Source organism: Myotis daubentonii, chromosome 1 (genome assembly GCF_963259705.1).
Source record: "Myotis daubentonii chromosome 1, mMyoDau2.1, whole genome shotgun sequence".
Classification (NCBI taxonomy): Eukaryota; Metazoa; Chordata; class Mammalia; order Chiroptera; family Vespertilionidae; genus Myotis; species Myotis daubentonii.
In genome coordinates, this window is record NC_081840.1 from 78,241,951 (window position 1) to 78,261,522 (window position 19,572).

Below are 19,572 nucleotides of genomic sequence, written 5' to 3' on the forward strand. Positions count from 1 at the left end.
GCCTGGGCAAGTCACAGGGCAGCATAAGGAGGGCAGGTGGGCTAAAGAGATGCATTTCCCTTTTGTTTTCCAGATGCTGAAGAGCCCAGTCCCGCCCAACCCCCACCCCGAAATGGTACACCCAGCCCTCGGCACTGACAATAAAATCCTATATAATAAAAGGCTAATATGCAAATCGACCAAACAGCAGAACGACCGATCGCTATGACGTGCACTGACCACCAGGGGACAGACACTCAACGCAGGAGCTGCCCCCTAGTGGTCAGTGCGCTCCCACAGGGGGAGCGTTGCTCAACCAGAAGCCAGGCTCACGGCTGGAGAGAACAGCAGCAGTGGTGGGAGCTCTCCCGCCTCCGTGGCAGCGCTAAGGATGTCCAACTGACAGCTTAGGCCTGCTCCCCATGGGTAGCGGGCCTAAGCTGTCAGTCAGACATCCCCCGAGGGCTCCCGGACTGCGAGAGGGCGCGGGCTGGGCTGAGGGACCCTCAGGGTGCACAAATTTTGTGTACTGGGCCTCTAGTGATTTAATGATAAAAAGTTAAGTTTTAACTAGTGCTAACACACATCTTGGCTTTATTTAACTCTTCCCTCTTCTTTCATTATCTCTTCTTTACCATTTTGGCCCCCAGCATCCAATGGTGGAAAATAAAATTTGCAACCTCAGAATTTTAAAAGCCAGGACATGCAACTGCCAGGGGAGGCACTGAGCAGGTGTTGCGGGAGTAGTGTCCTCCACATCCTTGGGCTCATCAGGTGCAGGTTGAGTGCTTCAGTAGCAGGGATGCAGAAACTGAGGAAATTCAAGATCAGAGCTTGGCTCGGAGGGAGGCCATTATCCTGGGTAATGTGAGAAGAGAGCACCTCTGTCTCTTAGGTGGGCCCTCTCATTTGTCAAGATAAAAGAGCTTTGTTTTATGAAGTGCTTTTCCTTGAAATCTCCAGGGTTATCATATTTGCTCTCACTCATAGACTCTTGACCACTAAGGTCAACAGATTAAAACTACAACCTGGTTCCTCTGTCACTCTCAGGGGCATCAAGGGGACACAAGGCTTTGCCAGCAAGCATGGAGGCAAAAGAGGAATCCCATTCTCTAGCTCTCCTCAGCACATTGGAAACCCCTGGCCTTGGCTTCCTAGACCACTTAGGTCTCCACAGAGCCTCTTACCCAGCCAGTCCTCCAAAGATGTCCTTGACGTAGGAGTAGTCACCTCCAGATTTGGGGATGGTGACCCCAAGCTCAGCATAGCAAAGGGCTCCCACAGCTGTAATGAGACCCGTCACGATCCAGATGATAAGAGCAAGGCCCACGGAGCCCGCATTCTCCAGCACACCCTTTGGCGAGACGAAGATTCCAGAGCCAATGATGTTCCCTGCGTGAGGCACCAAAAGTAACAGGGAGACAGGAGCATCAGCACAGGTGGCAGGGCCAGCATTTGCGGGGTGATCTCATCTCTGAGCTGATTCTAAAATACTGACTGTTGGGTTGTGTGATTCAGGGAGATGTGTCCAGCAATAATTCTTCTTAGAAGCAGAGGAGGAGGAGCAGACAACAGGCACTTAGAGACCAGGAACGTGGTCAGGTGCTCTACATTTCCTCTTTAATCCTTAGGCTAAACCTATGGAGTCAGATATCATTTCTCCCACATTACAGAGGAGGAAACAGAGTCTCAGAGATATCAAGTGCATTGCCCAAGTCCACACAGTAACAAGTGCCAGTGCAAGTACTGAACTTCAGGACCCTCTGACTGGGCTGCAATGATCTACCCCAGGCTGGAAAAGGCAGGGCTGGAAAAGTGGGCTGCCTCAGAGACCAGCTGTCAGTTAGCTTCAAAAGTGAGACAAAGGGTCCTGGACCACATGTCTCATTGGTTAGAGCTTAGATCGTGGGCCTGTGCACCAGAGGGTCTTGAGTTCAATTCCTAGTCAAGGGTACATACCTGGGTTTTAGGTTCATTCCGCGCCCCAGGTTGGGGCACGTGTGGGAAGCAACCAATCGATGTACCTCTCTCACATTGATGTTCCTCCCTCTCCTTCTCCTCTCTTGTTCTCTCTGTTCCCTTCTCTCATTTTCCTTAAATATCAATGGAAAAAATATCCTCACTCCTTGGGTGAGGATTAAGAAAAAAAAAAAAGTGAGCCAAAGAGACAGAGTGTGGTCACACCCCATGACTGGGGGTTTTCTAGACCCATGGCATGTATAGCACTCTGGATGCTAGCCTCTACCCTAAACATGACAGCTCCACCCTTGGTGAGAAACAGAAATAAACCCTATAAAAAGTCCTAGTCATCTGGAAGTGGTTTATAGGCGTGCAATCAGTGCAAAGCCTCAGCACTATATTCTTCCAAAGGTCGTTCTCCTCCACTGTTTCATGTCACCCTCACAACAACATTATGAAATTCAGGAAGAGGGAGAAATTTTATTTATTTTATTTATTTATAAAGTGAACAGGATTTTGTTGTTTAAATATTTTTTAATTTATTGATTTGAGAGAGAGAGAGAGGAAGGGGGAGAGAGAGAAAGATTGGTTTGTTGTTCTATTTATTTATGCATTCATTGGTTGCTTCTTGTTTGTGCCCTGACTGGGGATTGAACCCAAAACCTTGGTTTATGAGGAAGATGCTCTAACCAACTGAGTTACCTGCCCAGGACCTAGGTATTTGTCTATTTTTACAAACTAAGAAACTACGAGGGGTTAAGTGGCTTTCTCCAAATTCCACAGCTACCGACAAGTAACACTGGATGTAGAAGTCAGTCTTCTGATGCTTAACCCAGCACTTTTTCCATTAATCCACTTCTGTGTCTGTACCCGAGGCTGGGCTTCTCCAGAGAGGGGAGGCCAGCAGCAAGCACTGAATGTGTATATTGGGCAGGGGAGGAGTAGGAGTGTGGAGGAAGCAACGACATGCTCCTTCCTAAGCTTTCTTTGTCTACTTCTTACGATTTAAGATGGGATCAGGGTCTATTGAGCAGATGCTTTGCAAGCTACCTTCGAACCCCACCCCAGCTGCACCACGAAAGGCCTGAAGAAGGAAGCAGAAGCTAAGTGGATCCAGGTAGAAATGCAGAGTAATTATGAGGCCAGTTGGATTTGACAGTGTTCTGAGGACATCTCAGCTCCCCCACCATATCCTTCTAGTGATTTGGAACTAGTGCTTAGCTGAACCAGATGCAGAGTATAGAATATTATGCTCAATTTTCAAAAACAGTCTTTCAGACCTCAGCTATAACTCAATCTCAATCCAGTCCTGAAACTCACTTCTAAACCAAAATTCAATTTTTAATCCCAGGTCATACATCCAGTTATTTCAGCCAACGGGAAAGAGAAGAGAATATTTACATTCTAAAAACAATTGTGTCCTATTCCTCTAGGATGCAAAAGAAGCTGTCCCTTTACAAACTAAAAAATTGCAGCATGAAATGAGTAATGGTAAGGGGGCGGGAGGTGGTTCTAAACAGTCCTCATTTGTGCTTTGCATGAATGTTGGGTTAATGGAGACTAAAAGGCACTAGTATCCCAGGACTCAAGACTCGGTCACCCTGTCAAGTGACCCATCAAATGCAGAACTAAATATGCTGCTGGGAACTGAGAACAAGTGCTGAAAGATGATAGTAAATTCCTTGCCTAGCAGGTATTTATCAGAAGAGTGATCTGTAGGTCATTTCAAAGCCAGCCAAGAAGACAGCAATACAACTAGGGTTAAAAAACTAGCTCAAGAGGTTAAAAAGCAATCATTACAAGAGAAAAACTAGGTTTGACTTTGGTCTTGAAAGTGCTAAAAGGGAGGTTAGGGAACAGCTAGGCGGTTCTCAGAGCCGGGAATGGCTGTCGCAAGGAGGAAGTGGGAATGGATGTTATTGAAAAGACCCCATCTTCTCAAGAATAAAGAATGTTAATGTTCCACTAAGGGCTCTTGGAAAACACATTTTGCAGTGGGAATCAGAAGCACTTTTGTTCTAGATTATCACACTGACATTTCTAGAGTGTGTGCTCCCATGTGGAGGGAGCCTCTGGAAGGTGGGATGTGCAACACCAGCAGCCCATTGCAGCGTGTGACCACTGCTTGCCTCCTCTTACAGTCTTCTTGGGTGAAAAACATGTCTTTCCATGGAGTTGCTGGAATGATCGTGAGAGTCGCAATAGGTTAGCATTGAGACAAGAATCTTCATTTTATAAAAATTGGGTTCTCTCCTCCCTCCAACAATATTAATTTTGACCAAATTAAAATTACAATGATAAATGCTTAAAATCTTTTATTTATTCTAAGGAACAGGAAGGAAAAGAATGCCTCTCCCAGATTCTATGAAGCCGCTACCTACAAAACCAGAATCAGGTAACATTTCCTCCACATTAGTGGCCTCTGGAGCTTCTGCAAGGGGCGGAATGTCATTCACAGCACAGCTATGTTCTGGAGCTGCAAGAATATTCATATTACTTTTACTCAAGAGCAATGCCTATTATATCAATTTTTAGCGTAATTACTTGATTAATATTATCTCCCCCACTAAACTGTAAGCTCCACGAGAAAAGGAACTATATTGCTTCCCCTCACCTGTGAAGTGTCACTTAGTAGACACTCCATAAATATTTACCAAATGAAAGATGTCTGACATCAATCTAGAACTTATCTGCACACAGCAATTTAATATACCTGTTTCTTTGGAACCTCCAAATCTCATGAACTATGTCAAGTGTATACTGCAGGCAAATGAGTAAAGCAACCCAGTTATTTCACTGCTGAGCAGAATAGACTGGCTATTACTACTATCTCCAATATGTAGGGGAAGAAAGTAGGGCAACTATATTCCCATTTTCCAAATGGGGAAAATGAGGGAGATATTATTATCCCTATTTTATGGATGAAGAAATAGACTCAGGTAGTTATTTGATTACCTCATAGAGTGAGTTAGTAACAACTGGATTAGGACCTGAATCTGTCACAGCTTCAAGCTCTTTCCTGAAAATAGTTTTACGTGCTCCACTCTATAGGCAATGAGAATGGTTCACAGGAAATGCTTATTTAAAAAATGGAACACATGCTCTAGCTGGTTTGGCTCAGTGTATAGAGCGTCGGCCTGCAGACTGAAGGACCCTCGGTTCGATTCTGGTCAAGGGCACACACCTCAGTTGCTAGCTAGATCCCTGGTTCTGGTCAGGGAGTGTGTAGGAGGCAACCAATTGATGTGTCGCTCTCACATCAATGTTTCTTTCTGTCTCTCCCCCTCTCTAAAAATCAATGGAAAAATATCCTCCAGTTAGAATTAACAACAACAACAAAAAACACCCAAAATTGGAACACAGATCTGATTCCTTTCTTCTATTGCAATACCACCTTTAGTGGTGATTTACAAAACATTCACATCCATTACCTTACTTGACTCTCATAACTATTTTCTTAGGTGCATAGGTCAGGTACTATTATTCTTATCTTCCTTTTCAAAGACTGAGGTTCAGAGAGGTGAGGAGACTTGATCTAAGTCACATATTGCATATGTAGCAAAGCCTGGTGAGAGGCCAAGGCCTTGGACTCCTGGCCCAGGATCTCCTCAACTATCCCATGTTGCCTCTCCTCTAGAAATTGCACAACACACACTTTAGCTGCAGGGCTTTTAAGCTTGGACACTATCTAAAGGAGATTTTTCTGGAGTGGCTTTGAAAAAGGAAAACTGGGAAAGGGCTTCCACCTAGACTCAGAAACTTGCTTGATGAAAGGTGGGAAGAAAGTTTATTAAGATGGGATTTTTTTCCCCTCCATTGTTTTACTCTTAGACTTAGTGTCTACAAAACCATTCAAGAATGAGATGGCCACCCATTTGGTATAGCCAAGGTACTGGAGATCAGGTATCAACCCTCTTTTACATCCACACCAATTAATAAAATAATCATCTTATCACACAGATCTTCTTTAGTGAAAAATGAGCCCTAGGATGCCTAGACAATGAGGCCCGTTTGGGCTTGTTCTGGGAAAGAAAAACCAAGCAAACCACTCCATTAAAATGGAGCCAATTTGTATCAGTGGGCAAGTCTTCACTAGAAAAATTGCCGGAATTGAGAAAATCTACATTTGCTATGAAGAACCACTAACTTCTCCACCTGTGACTCCTATTAAAGGCATTACTCACATCCAGGCCTGTCCACACTGGAATGCTATAGCCATGAAATAATTTCCTAGGACATGGAATTACAGACTTCTAATGCCCAACAGACCCTCAGATCCAAAAGGCTTTGGCCTTCCTTACAAAATCATGCTAATCTTGAAACCTAACCAGAGCTCCTCCTAGGGTTTGGAGGTTCACAGCTTCAAGCTCTTTCCTGAAAATAGTTTTACGTGCTCCACTCTATAGGCAATGAGAATGGTACACAGGAAATGCTTATTTAAAAAATGGAACACATGCTCTAGCTGGTTTGGCTCAGTGTATAGAGAAAGCTTTTCACCATGTCCAGAGAAAGCTGAGGTGAACCTTCTTTGTGCTTCTCCCTTATAGTGGCTGGGAGGATCTGAGGACTTCCGGGACTCGGGGAGCAGTGTGGAAGGAGGGTCTAGTAGGTTGAAGCCGGGCTTTGATCCTGACAGCAGGCCTGGAAGCTCACCATGCCTCTCTCCCTGGTGAGAGCAGGTCAAGACTGACATATGCCCTAGGAGTTGCCATCTACTACAGAACACAGATGTGGAATGTGCTGCAGGGCTCTGCTATCTGAAATGTCTTGCTGAACAGTGAAAAGGACACTAGACTTAGAGTCAGGGAAGCCATTGAATCCTTGCTTTGCCACTCTTATGCCATGTGACCTGACTTTTTCTGAGAGTCCCTTCCTTTATCTGCTGAATGGGGAAAAATTGTTTCTGCCCTGCCCTACCTCACATGGTTGTTGTGGGGATCAAAGATTACATTTGTGTGGGAACACTTTATAGTCTATGAAATGCTAGGATTTATAGCAATAGGAATAGAGACCATCCCTAGAAGAATCTGAGGTTTGGCTCCCAGACAGCACTGTGGAGCCAGGACCATGAAGTATCCTCTGAGTCATTTGTCTGCTTGTCTAGATATAATTTTTAGATGCCTCAGGTGGGCGGCCAACATGTAATTGCATCTCGAGCAGCATTTATTGTGCACCCACTCTGTACATGCTTGCTTTAAAAGGTAATTGGGAAGCACTTGTTCACACATGGACTTTTAACAAAATAGAGGGAGCCAACCACTACCCACCAGCCACTGAAAGACAGGCATCCTGGCCTGCGGGGCTAAGAGTGCTGAGTCCTCAAATATGTCCATTAAAGATTTACATCTGGCCCTTAGCGTCTCCCTGTCTGGTTGGGGAACCAGGCGCCAACTGTGAAGGCTTTGTCTACCTCTAGGTGGTTCGCATCCGGGGGCAATTCTGCATCTTTCTCCCACGCCTAGGGGACAGTTGTCAATGTCTGGAGACACTTTGGTTGTCCCTACTGGAATCTAGTGGGCAGAGGCAAGGAATGCTGCTGAACATCCTACAATGCTCAGGACGGCCCTCCATGGCAAAGAAGTATCTGCCCCCAGAGGTACTAGTGCCAAGGTGGGGAAACTCCGCTCCACCTTCATGCCTCAACATCATCATCTGGAAAATCACTATAGTGCTTTTCAAATTTAAATGTCACTAATGTGGGTGTTTGTTTTTTAAACCAAGCACAAAAATGTATTGTTCATAGGAATAACTCATTTTTAAGCTACAACTTTTTTTTTTTACTATGGTAAAATATATAACATTAAATTTACCATCTTCATCATTTTTAAGTATACAGTTCAGTAGCATTAAGTATATTCACATTGTTGGGAAACATATCCCCAGTGGGGGATTTGTTTTTGACTGACTGCTATTATTCAACAAATACTTCCTAAGCACTTACCATGTGCCAGGCTGAATATGTGGGGATGTGAAAATGAGTAAGACTCAGTCCCTGTCATCAAGGAATTGTGTGGAGAAGTGAAGACATGTATGTGGACACAGGGCTCACAACACCAGGTTAGAGCATAAGTTACATGAGGTGAATTGCAAGATATGACAAGACATTGTATTAGGAATGGAAAAGGTCTCTGGCGTGGGCTATTCAAAAAAAGCTTCCTGGAAAAGGAGAAGCACAAGACGAATGCTGATTAGTAGGTTGACTCAAATCAACGGAGAGAAAAGGAAAAGCATTGGCTGGTTGGTAAGCAGGTCGGACTCGGCCTGAACTGGCCAACTTTCATCACCTGGTCAGTTTAATAGAAATTTCTGAACCAGAAGGGGGGGGGGGGGGGGGAGGATGAGCTTAAGGAGAGAAAAAAACCCTAATATATATTGAACATATAGCATAGGACACCAGCTTTATTTTAATATTCCATGAGAAACTTCCATTTTACAGGTAAGTAAATTGATAATCAACTTGTCCCAGGTTAAAAGCTTGTAAATAAGGAAGCAGTTTACAAACCCAATACTATCTCCAAAGTCCTTCCTCCTCTGCTGTACTATGGATGGTTCCTCCCTTTCCACAACACACTGACACAAGTCATGGAAAAAATAATTATACGCTTTCTACTTCCAGCATCAGGTCCCTCTTAACAAAAGCTTCCTTTTCCCTAAGGCAACCTGATCTGCCTATATCAGTTGCTTACTAAACACCCTAGGCAGAATTATACTCTAAAGAAGTAGCTAAAGCATTTATGTATTTCAAAGACGTACAAAAAGGCACCTTTAAAATCTATATATAGCCGAAACCGGTTTGGCTCAGTGGATAGAGCGTCGGCCTGCGGACTGAAAGGTCCCAGGTTCGATTCCGGTCAAGGGCATGTACCTGGGTTGCGGGCATATCCCCAGTAGGAGATGTGCAGGAGGCAGCTGATTGATGTTTCTCTCTCATCGATGTTTCTAACTCTCTATCTCTCTCCCTTCCTCTCTGTAAAAAATCAATAAAATATATTTAAAAAAATAAATAAAATAAAATCTATATATAGTTGAGAAAAGTACAGTAATAATTCTGCATCTGTGGTACTCTCTCTGGGTAACCTGCCTTCACAGTTCAGTGTGAGGTTGCCCTGAACACTTTAACACATATTGTAAAACCCTCTCCCTGGAAGTCACTGCTAATGCTGAAAATATTTAAAGCAGGGAGCAAACCAATAGGAAGACTTGTGACTGTGACAAAGAATGAGGGATGAAATATAATCGATAAAGCTTTTTGGCTCACATTTTATTTCTTCTATAAATAAAACAGCATAAAATAGATTTGAAGGATAATTTCACTTCTTTTAAAATATATATTATTGATTTCAGAGAGGGAGAGGAAGAGGTAGAAACATCAATGATCAGAATCATTGATAGGCTGCTTCCCAGCACACCCTGCACTGGGAATTGAGCCCCTACACTGGGCAGTGCCCTGACCAGGAATTGAACCTAGCAGCCCAGAGCCTTGCATATAATGTGCTCAATAAGGGTTTGTTGAATGTGAAACTATGGACAGATCTTGAATCCTATCACCAGCAGCTCCCATCCCTGTGCCAGGGAACAGGCTGCAACTAGCCATTTCCAGATCACCAGAGGGTGGGGGTGACTTCTCTATAGGTACGTTCTGGGAGAGGAACAAGGATGGTCCTTCTTGCTCTGTATGCTCAACCAGGAGTTAAAAATTGGAATGGGCCCTAACCAGTTTGGCTCAGTGGATAGAGCGTCAGCCTGCGGACTGAAAGGTCCCGGGTTTGATGGGTTTGATTCCAGTCAGGGGCATTACCTTGGTTGCGGGCACATCCCCAGTAGGGGGTGTGCAGGAGGCAGCAGATCGATGTTTTTTTCTCATTGATGTTTCTAACTCTCTATCCCTCTCCCTTCCTCTCTGTAAAAAATCAATAAAATATATTTTTTTTTAAAAATTGGAATGGAACAGTTTCTAGGGCCCTGCTCCTGAGTCATTGTTGTTTTAAGTAGCTCAGAATATATTCTTTGGATTATTTGCTCATGCCTGCCTTTTTTTTTTTTTAACACCCCATCACCACTCTAAACAATAACAACAAAATAACAGAAATTCCTGAGGCATTTCTTAGTAGGCAGCCATGTTGTGGATTAACCCTCAGAGGAAAGCAGAAAACCTTAGTAGCCATGCAACCCGAGCAGCCCCAACTAGCCTACCTATACCTCTATGCCGCTTCAAGGAGCCGACTCAGAAAAGTAATATACTATATGGGGCCAGCCTCTCCAAGGAGGTCATCTGATCTGGGTATGGGTGTTTTTGTTGTTTTTCTAAATAAAATGAACTTTTTAGTGCTGCTTCTTAGACATATTTTTTTTAAAACAGGAGAAAAACACACAAATTGTATTAATTTTTATATGTATGTGGTAGCCTTGACAAGAGAATAATGACCTGAAGAAATGACCAGAGCAGGGAGCTTGTATACCTTTTGGACAATAAATTTGTGAAGAATTGACCAGACCTAGGGGTATGGGTTAGGCATAGTAAATGCTAAAGAGGTGACTAGGAAGATAAGGGTTGGTTTGCACAAATTTCTCAGCCCCAAATTCCTTGTCTCTGGTGAGTAGAATGTCTTTCCCCCTTCTGCTGCAGGGAAGTAGCCTTTCACATGGCAGATTTATCTCTTGCTTTTAGGAGGATGAAGGTAGACACAATTTTTTATCTGCTGGATTCCTACTTTCTTTCCCAACCCTTATCATCTCCTGCTAGTCACTCATCTGTATAACTCTGCTTTCTGAGAGAACATATTGTGGTGCTGCCAGTAGTAGGCCACAGACTGATCCTTGAGTGCCCTGGTTGCTGAGGGCAAGAAGCAGGTAACAGGATTCCTGGCTCCAGCCACCCTGAGTTCCATGTTGTGAAGCATTTTGATTAAGCCCAGTAGCCTCAGAGTTCAATGACCTGGGTGAGAATCCTGATTCTGCCTTCGCCCAATTACTTATTCACTCAAACCCTTCCTTTTAATAACACTACTTATTTCATGGAATTAGATGAGACTCGCTTAAAGCACTGGTCAGGTACTACATGTCTGATGCATGGTAGTGCTCAGCGAATGGTAGCTACTTATTATTATTACGCTGTTGGGTGTAGCCTTTCTCTATCCGCCAAGATGTGTTTGTTTTAACAAGCCTCCTCCTTGGCTTCTGTCTCAGACTTTCCCTTAAGAACAATCAGATTTTTAAACATGTTTTCATCCTGAATGAACCAAATCCTAATGTCTCCATGTATAAAAAAATAATTGGAGTAAAAACTCAAGAAGCAGTTTTCACACTCCATCCCCCTCGTTAACATCCAATAGACATTTTGGGGATTAGAAAGCTAATATAGCATATTAGGCTCTAAAATGTAAAATCTTCTAAAGTGGTGTAAAACACATGAGTCTGAAAATCTTTTGGGCTTGAAAATTTTCCAAATTAGCCCAGTGCCATTGCAGTATGGTTATAATTTTAGCCAAACTTTTTTGTTGACAAATAGCCTTAAAAAAAGTTTTTCCCCCCAAATTTTTCAGTATCAGAAAGATCCATGATCTTTCCAGACTCCAACCTCTAGGTTATGGTCCTCCATTGTCCATTCTTCCACCACACAATACACACCAGCCTCTCTCCCTCCCCTCTTGGCTACCAGTGAGAAATGGGGAATGGCTAAGAGCTTTGGCCATGGAGTTAGGCCATCACAGTAATCAGTTGTGTGATCTTGGGCAAATTACCAGCTCTTCCCCATATTTAAAATAGAGATAGTTGTAATATCCATGGAAGTAGATTGTGGTCAGGATTAAATAAGGTAATATACATACAGAGTTTAAAGCACAGGAAGCAGCATTTAGTTAGAGCTCAATAAATACTGTTTTTAAACATCTTGTTAGTTGGGAGACAGCAGTCTAGTAGCTAGAACCACATCCAGTATTGCTCTGCAGCAAATGGATCAAGTTCCCCCATAAACACACACTGTACTAAAAACAAAACAGTCGAACATAGTATGAATATTTTTCTTTAGGCTCTGCAACTGGCCTGGTGGCCTTGAGACCTAGATTCTAGGCATGTACCGAAATATGTAACTGGGATAAAATGATGTAAACAGCCAGGAACTCTGGGCCCCTCTTTGATGGTTGGGAAGACTGCTGGTCCTGAGAGGAATGATGAGCCTGTGGGAGAGTTCATGGAATGTGTTCTGTGCCGGCCAGATCCTGTAGTAGCTGAGCGACACACCTCCCTCCAAGTCTTCCTGTGATTGCACCAGGAATCTTACCTTCTTCCACCCCAGCTGATTGCCCAACATCCCTTTACACTGGGACACTTCCTCACAGGGAATACAACACTAACTGCTTTATCTATAAAAATGATAAGGACTTCTGCCCAGAGTCTAAAGGAAAACACACTTTTCAGGACATAAAAACAGAAATAGCAGAGAATAATGCTTAAGAGCTTGATTCAGGATTCAGACAAGCTTTAGGTTTGAATCTTGGCTTCCATACTTTTCAGCTGTGTGACCTTCACCACCTTGTGACTTTCTCCCTCTGAACCTCTATTCTCTTATCGGGAAGAAGGGTTAATAAGTGTCTACCTCAGGGTTATTGTGAGGGATAAATAAGATAATGTATGTTAGGTAATTGGATGAGTACCTGGCATATAATAAGTGTTTCATAATGGAAGCTATTAACAGTAGCTTTGGTACAATTAATAAATGGATTTTGCTGCTCCTTCACATGCTCTTTACATTCATGGAGAAATCTAAGTTCATCTATTGCCAACAGGTTTTCTTAACCAAGTACATGGAGAGCAATAGCTTGTTTAGCTTAGGGTAAAAGTGATGTTAAAGAATGAAAATGGTACAACCTGCCCTGGCTCGCGTGCTCAGTGGTTAGAGCATCATCCAGTGCAACAAAAGGTTGTGAGTTTGATTACGGGTCAGGGCACATACCCAGGTTTTGGATTCAATCCCCAGTCAATGTGTGTATGGGAGGTAACTGATCCATGTTTCTCTCACATAGATGTTTCTTCCTTTCCTTTCTCTCCAGAATCAATGGGGGGGAAATCGCCTCAGGTGAGAATTAAAAAGAAAGAAAATGGGACAACCTAATTGTCCAGGTTGATGAAATTATTCCTATCTTAAAAGCCCCTCAGATAAATACTTTTTATTACTACTGTCTTCAGACTTTTGTCCGAGTCAATTAAATTCAATAACTATTTAAGTGATTGTTCTATGTCAGGCACTCTGCTAAACACTAAAGACTCAGAGATGAATAAGAAATAACAGTTTAGTTGTTTTTTTTTCTCCAGAAAATAACAGTTTAGTTATTGCCCCTTTGCCTACAAAATCTTCCCAAATCATCTTCTCTACTCCATCTTTTTCACATCCTTCAAGATGCTTTTTAATCTAGTTCTGGGTGAGAACCTCTCTCTCTCTCTCTTTGTGCTTCCACCATTCACCTAACTTTGCCTTCCTTCATCTCTTACACAACTCTATCATATAATGCATGTTCAATGTTCTCTGTTTAATGCATATGAATTTCATCCCCCTAAGAGACTCTAGGGCATGAGTCTTCTATTAGTTCATTATATATTCCTATAGCATCTGCCATTCTGTTATTTCTATAGGGTGTCCCAAAAATACATATACATTTTAACAATTGATAACTCAATTTTGAAAATGAACTGTATGTTGATAAACACTGACTTTATATAATCATTCAAAGTGTGTATACATTTTGGGGGGGGGCACCCTGTACTTTAGATCATCAGTGATGATTGTGAATGAAGTTTTATGAGCTTGTATGAAATATACTTTCACTTATCCCTCTAAGTCAATTGAGATAGATAGACTTGAAGCCAAATTGCTACTTTCACATACTGCTTTATCTGATTCACTTAGGAAATTTCCTTTCTCTTTTTGCCTTCTAATTCTATTTCTTCCATAGTGTTGATGTTGAACACTGAATTCTGTGTAGAAAATGCATTTATTTTTTGCATTTGGTCTTGATAAAACCTGAATAACTATCATCCACTCAGAAACTCCTCTAGAAAAGGATAAGGCAGCTGTTCAGCACACTTGTACTAATAACTCAACAACCGAAAGGATTTTTCCCCCATATCATCCTAAAAGGAAAATTTGCATCTTATCCTAGCTTAGATGTAGAATAGTGCCTAGTAACTAAAAGGATTCTCTCACTTTGGAAAAATATCCAGTTTTCTCTGAAATCACATATCTGGCATCTCTTTTCACCATACTGCCATCCATGAGGTTGTGGATAAGTCAGTAGTAACGTTCACTCAAGTTGTACTTTCTAACCTGAACACTCACATTTCTTCACAGTCTTAGAAAAATGTTAAAGAAAGAGATAAACCAATCTGAGTCTACAGGAAAATATCCTCTGCCCTTGAAAACCTCCACATATGTAGGTGTGGGTGAGCAAAGCTGAGGCAGCAAGAAGGCAGTTGTGCTTGTGTGCGTGTGGGTGTGCACACCTGTCTATGAATCAGAACCTTCCCAAAGGGAGGAAAAGGCTTAATCCTATCAGTCAGGCTGGTGAAAGAGGTAACAGGCTCTGCTATTTATATAACATAAATTGGCATGTGCTGTACAAATGGAGTACTTTGCTGATCTCATTTTTTAGAGCAATTGGGATTAAGGAGAGGCAAAGAAAGGGTAATGAGAGATTCAGATCATGACTATAATTTTTTAAATAACATTGCTTTTCTTACACTGTACCTCCCAGAGACAGAGAATTAGATAAAGTGGAATTCTATTTTAAAAGCAGGGTGGTAATAACAGTATCACTGAAGTCTGGGTGTAGAAGTGAAGAGGATTATCTGAATACTATACTGATTTTATTTTATTTCAAGGGTGTTCTCCAGTGTCACTATTGCACAGGTGCCAAAAATGTCTCTGTGCTAATAAATGGACCATTGGGTCATCCAGAGAAATTGGTTCGTGGGCACCATGACACAATGAGGCATCAAAAAGAACTCTGGAGAGCCCTGGCAGGTTGCCCAGTGGTTAGAGCATGGGTCCCGTGCACCAAATGGTCTCAGGTTTGAATCCCGGTGGAGGGCACGTATTTGTTGGGGTGTGGGGGGGTGGGAAACACATTGATGTTTCTCTCTTTCTCCCCCTCCCTCCCTTCTACTCTCTCTAAATGGGAGCGGGGATTAACAACAAGATGATGCAATATACCCAGCTTGTCTGTCTCGCACCCCTTCCCATGGGGAGGAGGTGAAGCCCTCTGCCAAAGACAGGAGAAACTCTCACCCTCTGAAGTGACGACAGTAATGTGCCATTGCCCATCCAAATCCAGAGCCTCTCTGGAAAGAGGAGGATGTGTTTTCTAGAAATGAAGCTGTACTTGGAACCCCCTGCTGAGTACAGTTAGGGGGTTAAAGTGGCCTGCACTGCACTCTCTGGGGCACCCAGGCTCTCCATCTTCAAAGCCTCTAAGCTGGGGTGCATTTTATCCATCAGTTCCTCCCTGACTCCACATTCTAGTCCAGCGGTTCTCAACCTGTGGGTCGCGACCCCTTTGGGGGTCGAATGACCCTTTTACAGGGGTCGCCGAACACCATCGGAAAACACATATATAATTACATATTGTTTTTGTGATTAATCACTATGCTTTAATTATGTTCAATTTTTAACAATGAAATTGGGGGTCACCACAACATGAGGAACTGTATTAAAGGGTCCAGGCATTAGGAAGGTTGAGAACCACAGTTCTAGTTCCTCCCAATTCAAGAACCCACAGGGTTAGAAGACAGGGGACTTCACTAGGCAACTAGAGAAAGTGCAAACTATACATTTACAAAAAGACATGAGCTGTCTCTTCTTGCATAATTTATTTCCTCATCTGTGAAATGGGAATAAGAGCCCTGTCACATTTACTTCGCAAAGTGCGTAAAGTGGAAAAGCTATAGAAAGGCAAAGTATTATCATGGCCGTTGTAGCTATCTTGATTATTACACATCCCGTAGGCCCATAGTTTCATATAACATAAAATAACCAAATATCTACTAACATGCCTCAAAAGCGAGTCCAGAGTCTGCTGAGGAGATGGCTGCATAAAGCTTGTGAAAATTCAGGTGCCCTAGCCCTACCTGAAGCCTACTGAATGAGAACCTTCAGGGGGGGAGCCCAAAAGCCTGCGTTTTTTTTTAAAAAAAAAAACGCTCCCCGGCAATGCTGACCATAGGCCAGGTGTGTGATCCCTATCTGCCTATTCTATGAGCACTGGACAAAACTATTCAGCTTGGTTTGGACAAACCTTGACTAGCAAGGGGTAGGTTACAGCACAGGTGACTGACAATCATTTTCTAAGAGAACAGGAAGCGTAAATAGTATTTTGGAGGGGTTAAGTTTCCGCAGGAGGACCACCAGGACGGGGAGGGAGGCGGGTGGTGGGAGCGGGAATTGCACTCACCTACGATGATACCGCAAGCACTGACCAATCCAATCTCCTTCTTCAGGGATACTCCGCCCTCTCCGGACCCAGTCTTAGACTCGCTCCCCGCTGGGTGGTTCTTTTCGGCGTTGGTTCGGTGCCTGGCTCCTTTTTCCATCTTTCTCAGTAGGATTTCAACCTCCGAAAGATATCTCTTTCTAAATGCGAATGGGTGTAAATATATTTATAGAGCGAGCCTTTCCAATTAAAATGTCCCTTTCCAATATAAGAACCACCCCTTCCCTCTTAAAAAGACAAAGGCAGATAAAAGAGAAAATTGAAAATATTTCTACTCTACACTGACACTTTCTCGTCACTCGTGCTTATGAACAAGGAAAGTGTTAAAAGGGAGGAGAAAGAAGAGACATAGATATTTAAATACAAACATAAAACTGTACCAGCGACTCCGGCTGGAATGCTCCTGGGAGGGATGCAGCTCTTCGGAAAACAGGATGGTTCTGCAATGTGTACCAGGCTTATTTCAGACGCTTCAAAAAGAGGCAGTCTGGATTTCCCTCAGCTCTCCCCTTAAGAAAACAGATTTCTGCCTCCCCCTAGCCTTTTCTTTTAGGAGGATAAAAGTACTTTTCATTAACTGAAGGGGAAAAGGGCGATCCTCCGCCACTTCTCTTGAAGGAAAACAACTGTGGATCCGACTGGTTTGCTCTGGATCTTGTTTCCACCTGCTGTGGGTTTCTTTTCCTCTCCTGGGCTTCTGCTTTCCGATCTGTCCAGATGTCCTCTCCTGTCTCGCTTGTCTTCTAGTCCTTGTTTTCCCTCTTCTGATCTCCGTGCTCACGGCACAGACGGCCCCATCTCTCTTGGTCGCAGGAGAGTGGCTCAGGCACACACAAACGTGCTTCCTTCTCTAGTGCGATTTTATGTGCTGAGCTAGCTCCGCCCTCGCTCTCCCATTCCTCTCCATCCTCCGTCTCCTCCCTCCTTTTCAATTTAAATAGTTCTCTTTGTAATCGTCTCTTTTTCTCCGTGTCAACTGTTATGGGAGAGTTCACTAGCTAGTATTGCGCTATAGATCAGACAGCTTTATAAATAAGGGACTAGTGCAGACACTTTCATGCCCTCTGAAAGTCACTGGCGAAGGCACTAAAATATTTATATCTGGATCATTTGAGGATACTGGAGAGAAGGTTGTAAGGACATCATCTTCAAGTTTCTGCAAGTAGGAGGAAATCCACCAGTGGGGGTGGGAAATGGAAAGAATTAAAAATAATGGAAAAGGAGTTCATTTAGTATGATTGCGAACTGTGAAGAGTACAGTGGAAACAAGCTCACCAAGAAGAGGTAATGGCCTCACTGTTTACAGTTTTTATTTAACGTTAGACAAGACAGGAATAAAATGACTCCCACCTGGGTCCCAGGAAAGAATGACACAAAATCTGGTAGAATGGGGCCTTTCACAGCTCCCAATATTTTTTTTGCATCTATAAATTATTTGAAAGGCAGACCCGGAAGGTTGTGGGGAGTTATCAGCACCTCTCTGTTCATGAACAGATTGTTGATCTTAAGGGATGACTAATTTATGACCAAATTAAGATTGTGTCTTGGCTTCCCTGAATAATTTCACCCAGAAATTGCTGCCTTAAGAGTGAGAGCAATGATGTCTATTTATAACTGTAAAGTACTTTGAAAAAACAGCAAGAAGCAATACAACAGACAACACAATAAATCTAAAATAAAATTATTTTTCATCTGTATTAAATACATTATGCAAAAGTACTTGATTTTAAAGCAGGTCTAAAAAGTTCCCCAAGCTAACCACTCAGTATAGAAATTTGGCCTCACCTTTTTGGAATATGTTCCAAAATATATTTTACTTTTTAGGAAAATAAATACTTCTTTAAAACATGGATGTTTGAGCTATAGTAGCAAAGGCTTTTCCAAATGGGGTAAAGTTCAATCAGCAGTCTTTTCTACTTTGCTCCTTGACTACTCAGCAAGTATCAAAAGATTTCAAAGGTTGAGAGTTCAACCCTTCTACTTCTCTGCCAGTTTAAGATATTGCAAATTGAAAGCCTCAGCGAAAAAAATGTAGGGGGTGATGAGAATTTTTAACAAAAAGAACAGACAAGGCAGAGAATATATAGCACAAAACTCCACGGGTGGGGATGAGTCATGGGAAAATAAAAATTTTGAATACCTCTGGTCTTTTCTGATATTAGAAAGCACAGAGGGAAAAACGAATGGATTTATTCTTAAACAATCTTATTTGAAGACTTCTGATCAAATTTCAACATCAAGATATAAAATAATCTTTCTGCTTTTCAAACATAAGTTCTTGCAGTAATGTTTGCATTTCTAATTTAAATTATGTAAATTTAGTATGAGATAAAACATAAATGCAATGAATTTTATGTGTCTGGCCCAAACCAGTGCAAACTGTCCACAACATGGTAAGCTTTAGCCATCTCAATTTATGAACCAAGAGGCTAAAGAAGGGGCGAGGTTATGGAATCAAATACATTCTTGAGACATAGTGATACTAAGCACACTAAATTGGACAGGAAGGGTGGTTGAAGATTAATATGTCTATTTGTTTAGCACCTGGAGCTTGCAAGTGGCTTATATCTGTCTACTAATGGTACAATGTAAAAGCTAGGAAAGGACTCTCTCCCCCTCCTTCAACAGGACCTTATTATATGGTTCTCTCTTCAGGTTGGGAAGCTTTTGTGAAATAAACCCTAAGTGTGTTACAATTCCACATGACTAACATTGAACACAGGAGAGAAAAAAACCTTGGTGTAGTATATTGAGAAAAATCTATAGAAATGATTCATTGAAGTTTCTTAAATTTTGAGCACTGGATTCTTTTTTATTTATAACTCTATTCTACATTTGCCTTTATGTATTTTATTCTACAGTCTACATTTAAATAGTGCTTTACTGTCTACAAACTGTTTTATGTACAACATAATTTTTTCATCCTCATTGAATACTTTGGGTAGACAAGGCGGTTATTTTTTTCTATCATAAAAATGAGAAAGCCAAGGCTCAGAGAAGTGTCTTTCCTGAGGTAAAAAACAAGACACTTAACCTATTAGTGGACAAGGTGGGATATCAGTGGTTTACACTGAGAACTTTTCCCAGGACACTATAGCTGCTTGCTGATGCCTCAACTTCCTTTGCCTGGAGGAAAGAAAAGACCCTTTGAGAG

General features: G+C 42.3%; 1 protein-coding gene across 1 annotated transcript in view; it reads right to left on the minus strand.

Annotated features, from left to right (window-relative positions):
- SLC7A8 (solute carrier family 7 member 8) overlaps positions 1 to 17,277 on the minus strand; it is a 51,061-nt gene extending 33,784 nt beyond the window's left edge. Inside the window, exons 1-3 of the mRNA XM_059707997.1 lie at positions 16,799 to 17,277; positions 16,380 to 16,558; positions 1,167 to 1,371 (exon numbers count right to left, since the gene is read on the minus strand). Coding sequence (XP_059563980.1) covers positions 1,167 to 1,371; positions 16,380 to 16,518 — 344 coding nt within the window. The 5' untranslated portion in view covers positions 16,519 to 16,558; positions 16,799 to 17,277. The remainder of the gene's footprint in view (positions 1 to 1,166; positions 1,372 to 16,379; positions 16,559 to 16,798) is intronic.
- Positions 17,278 to 19,572: the final 2,295 nt, after the last annotated feature.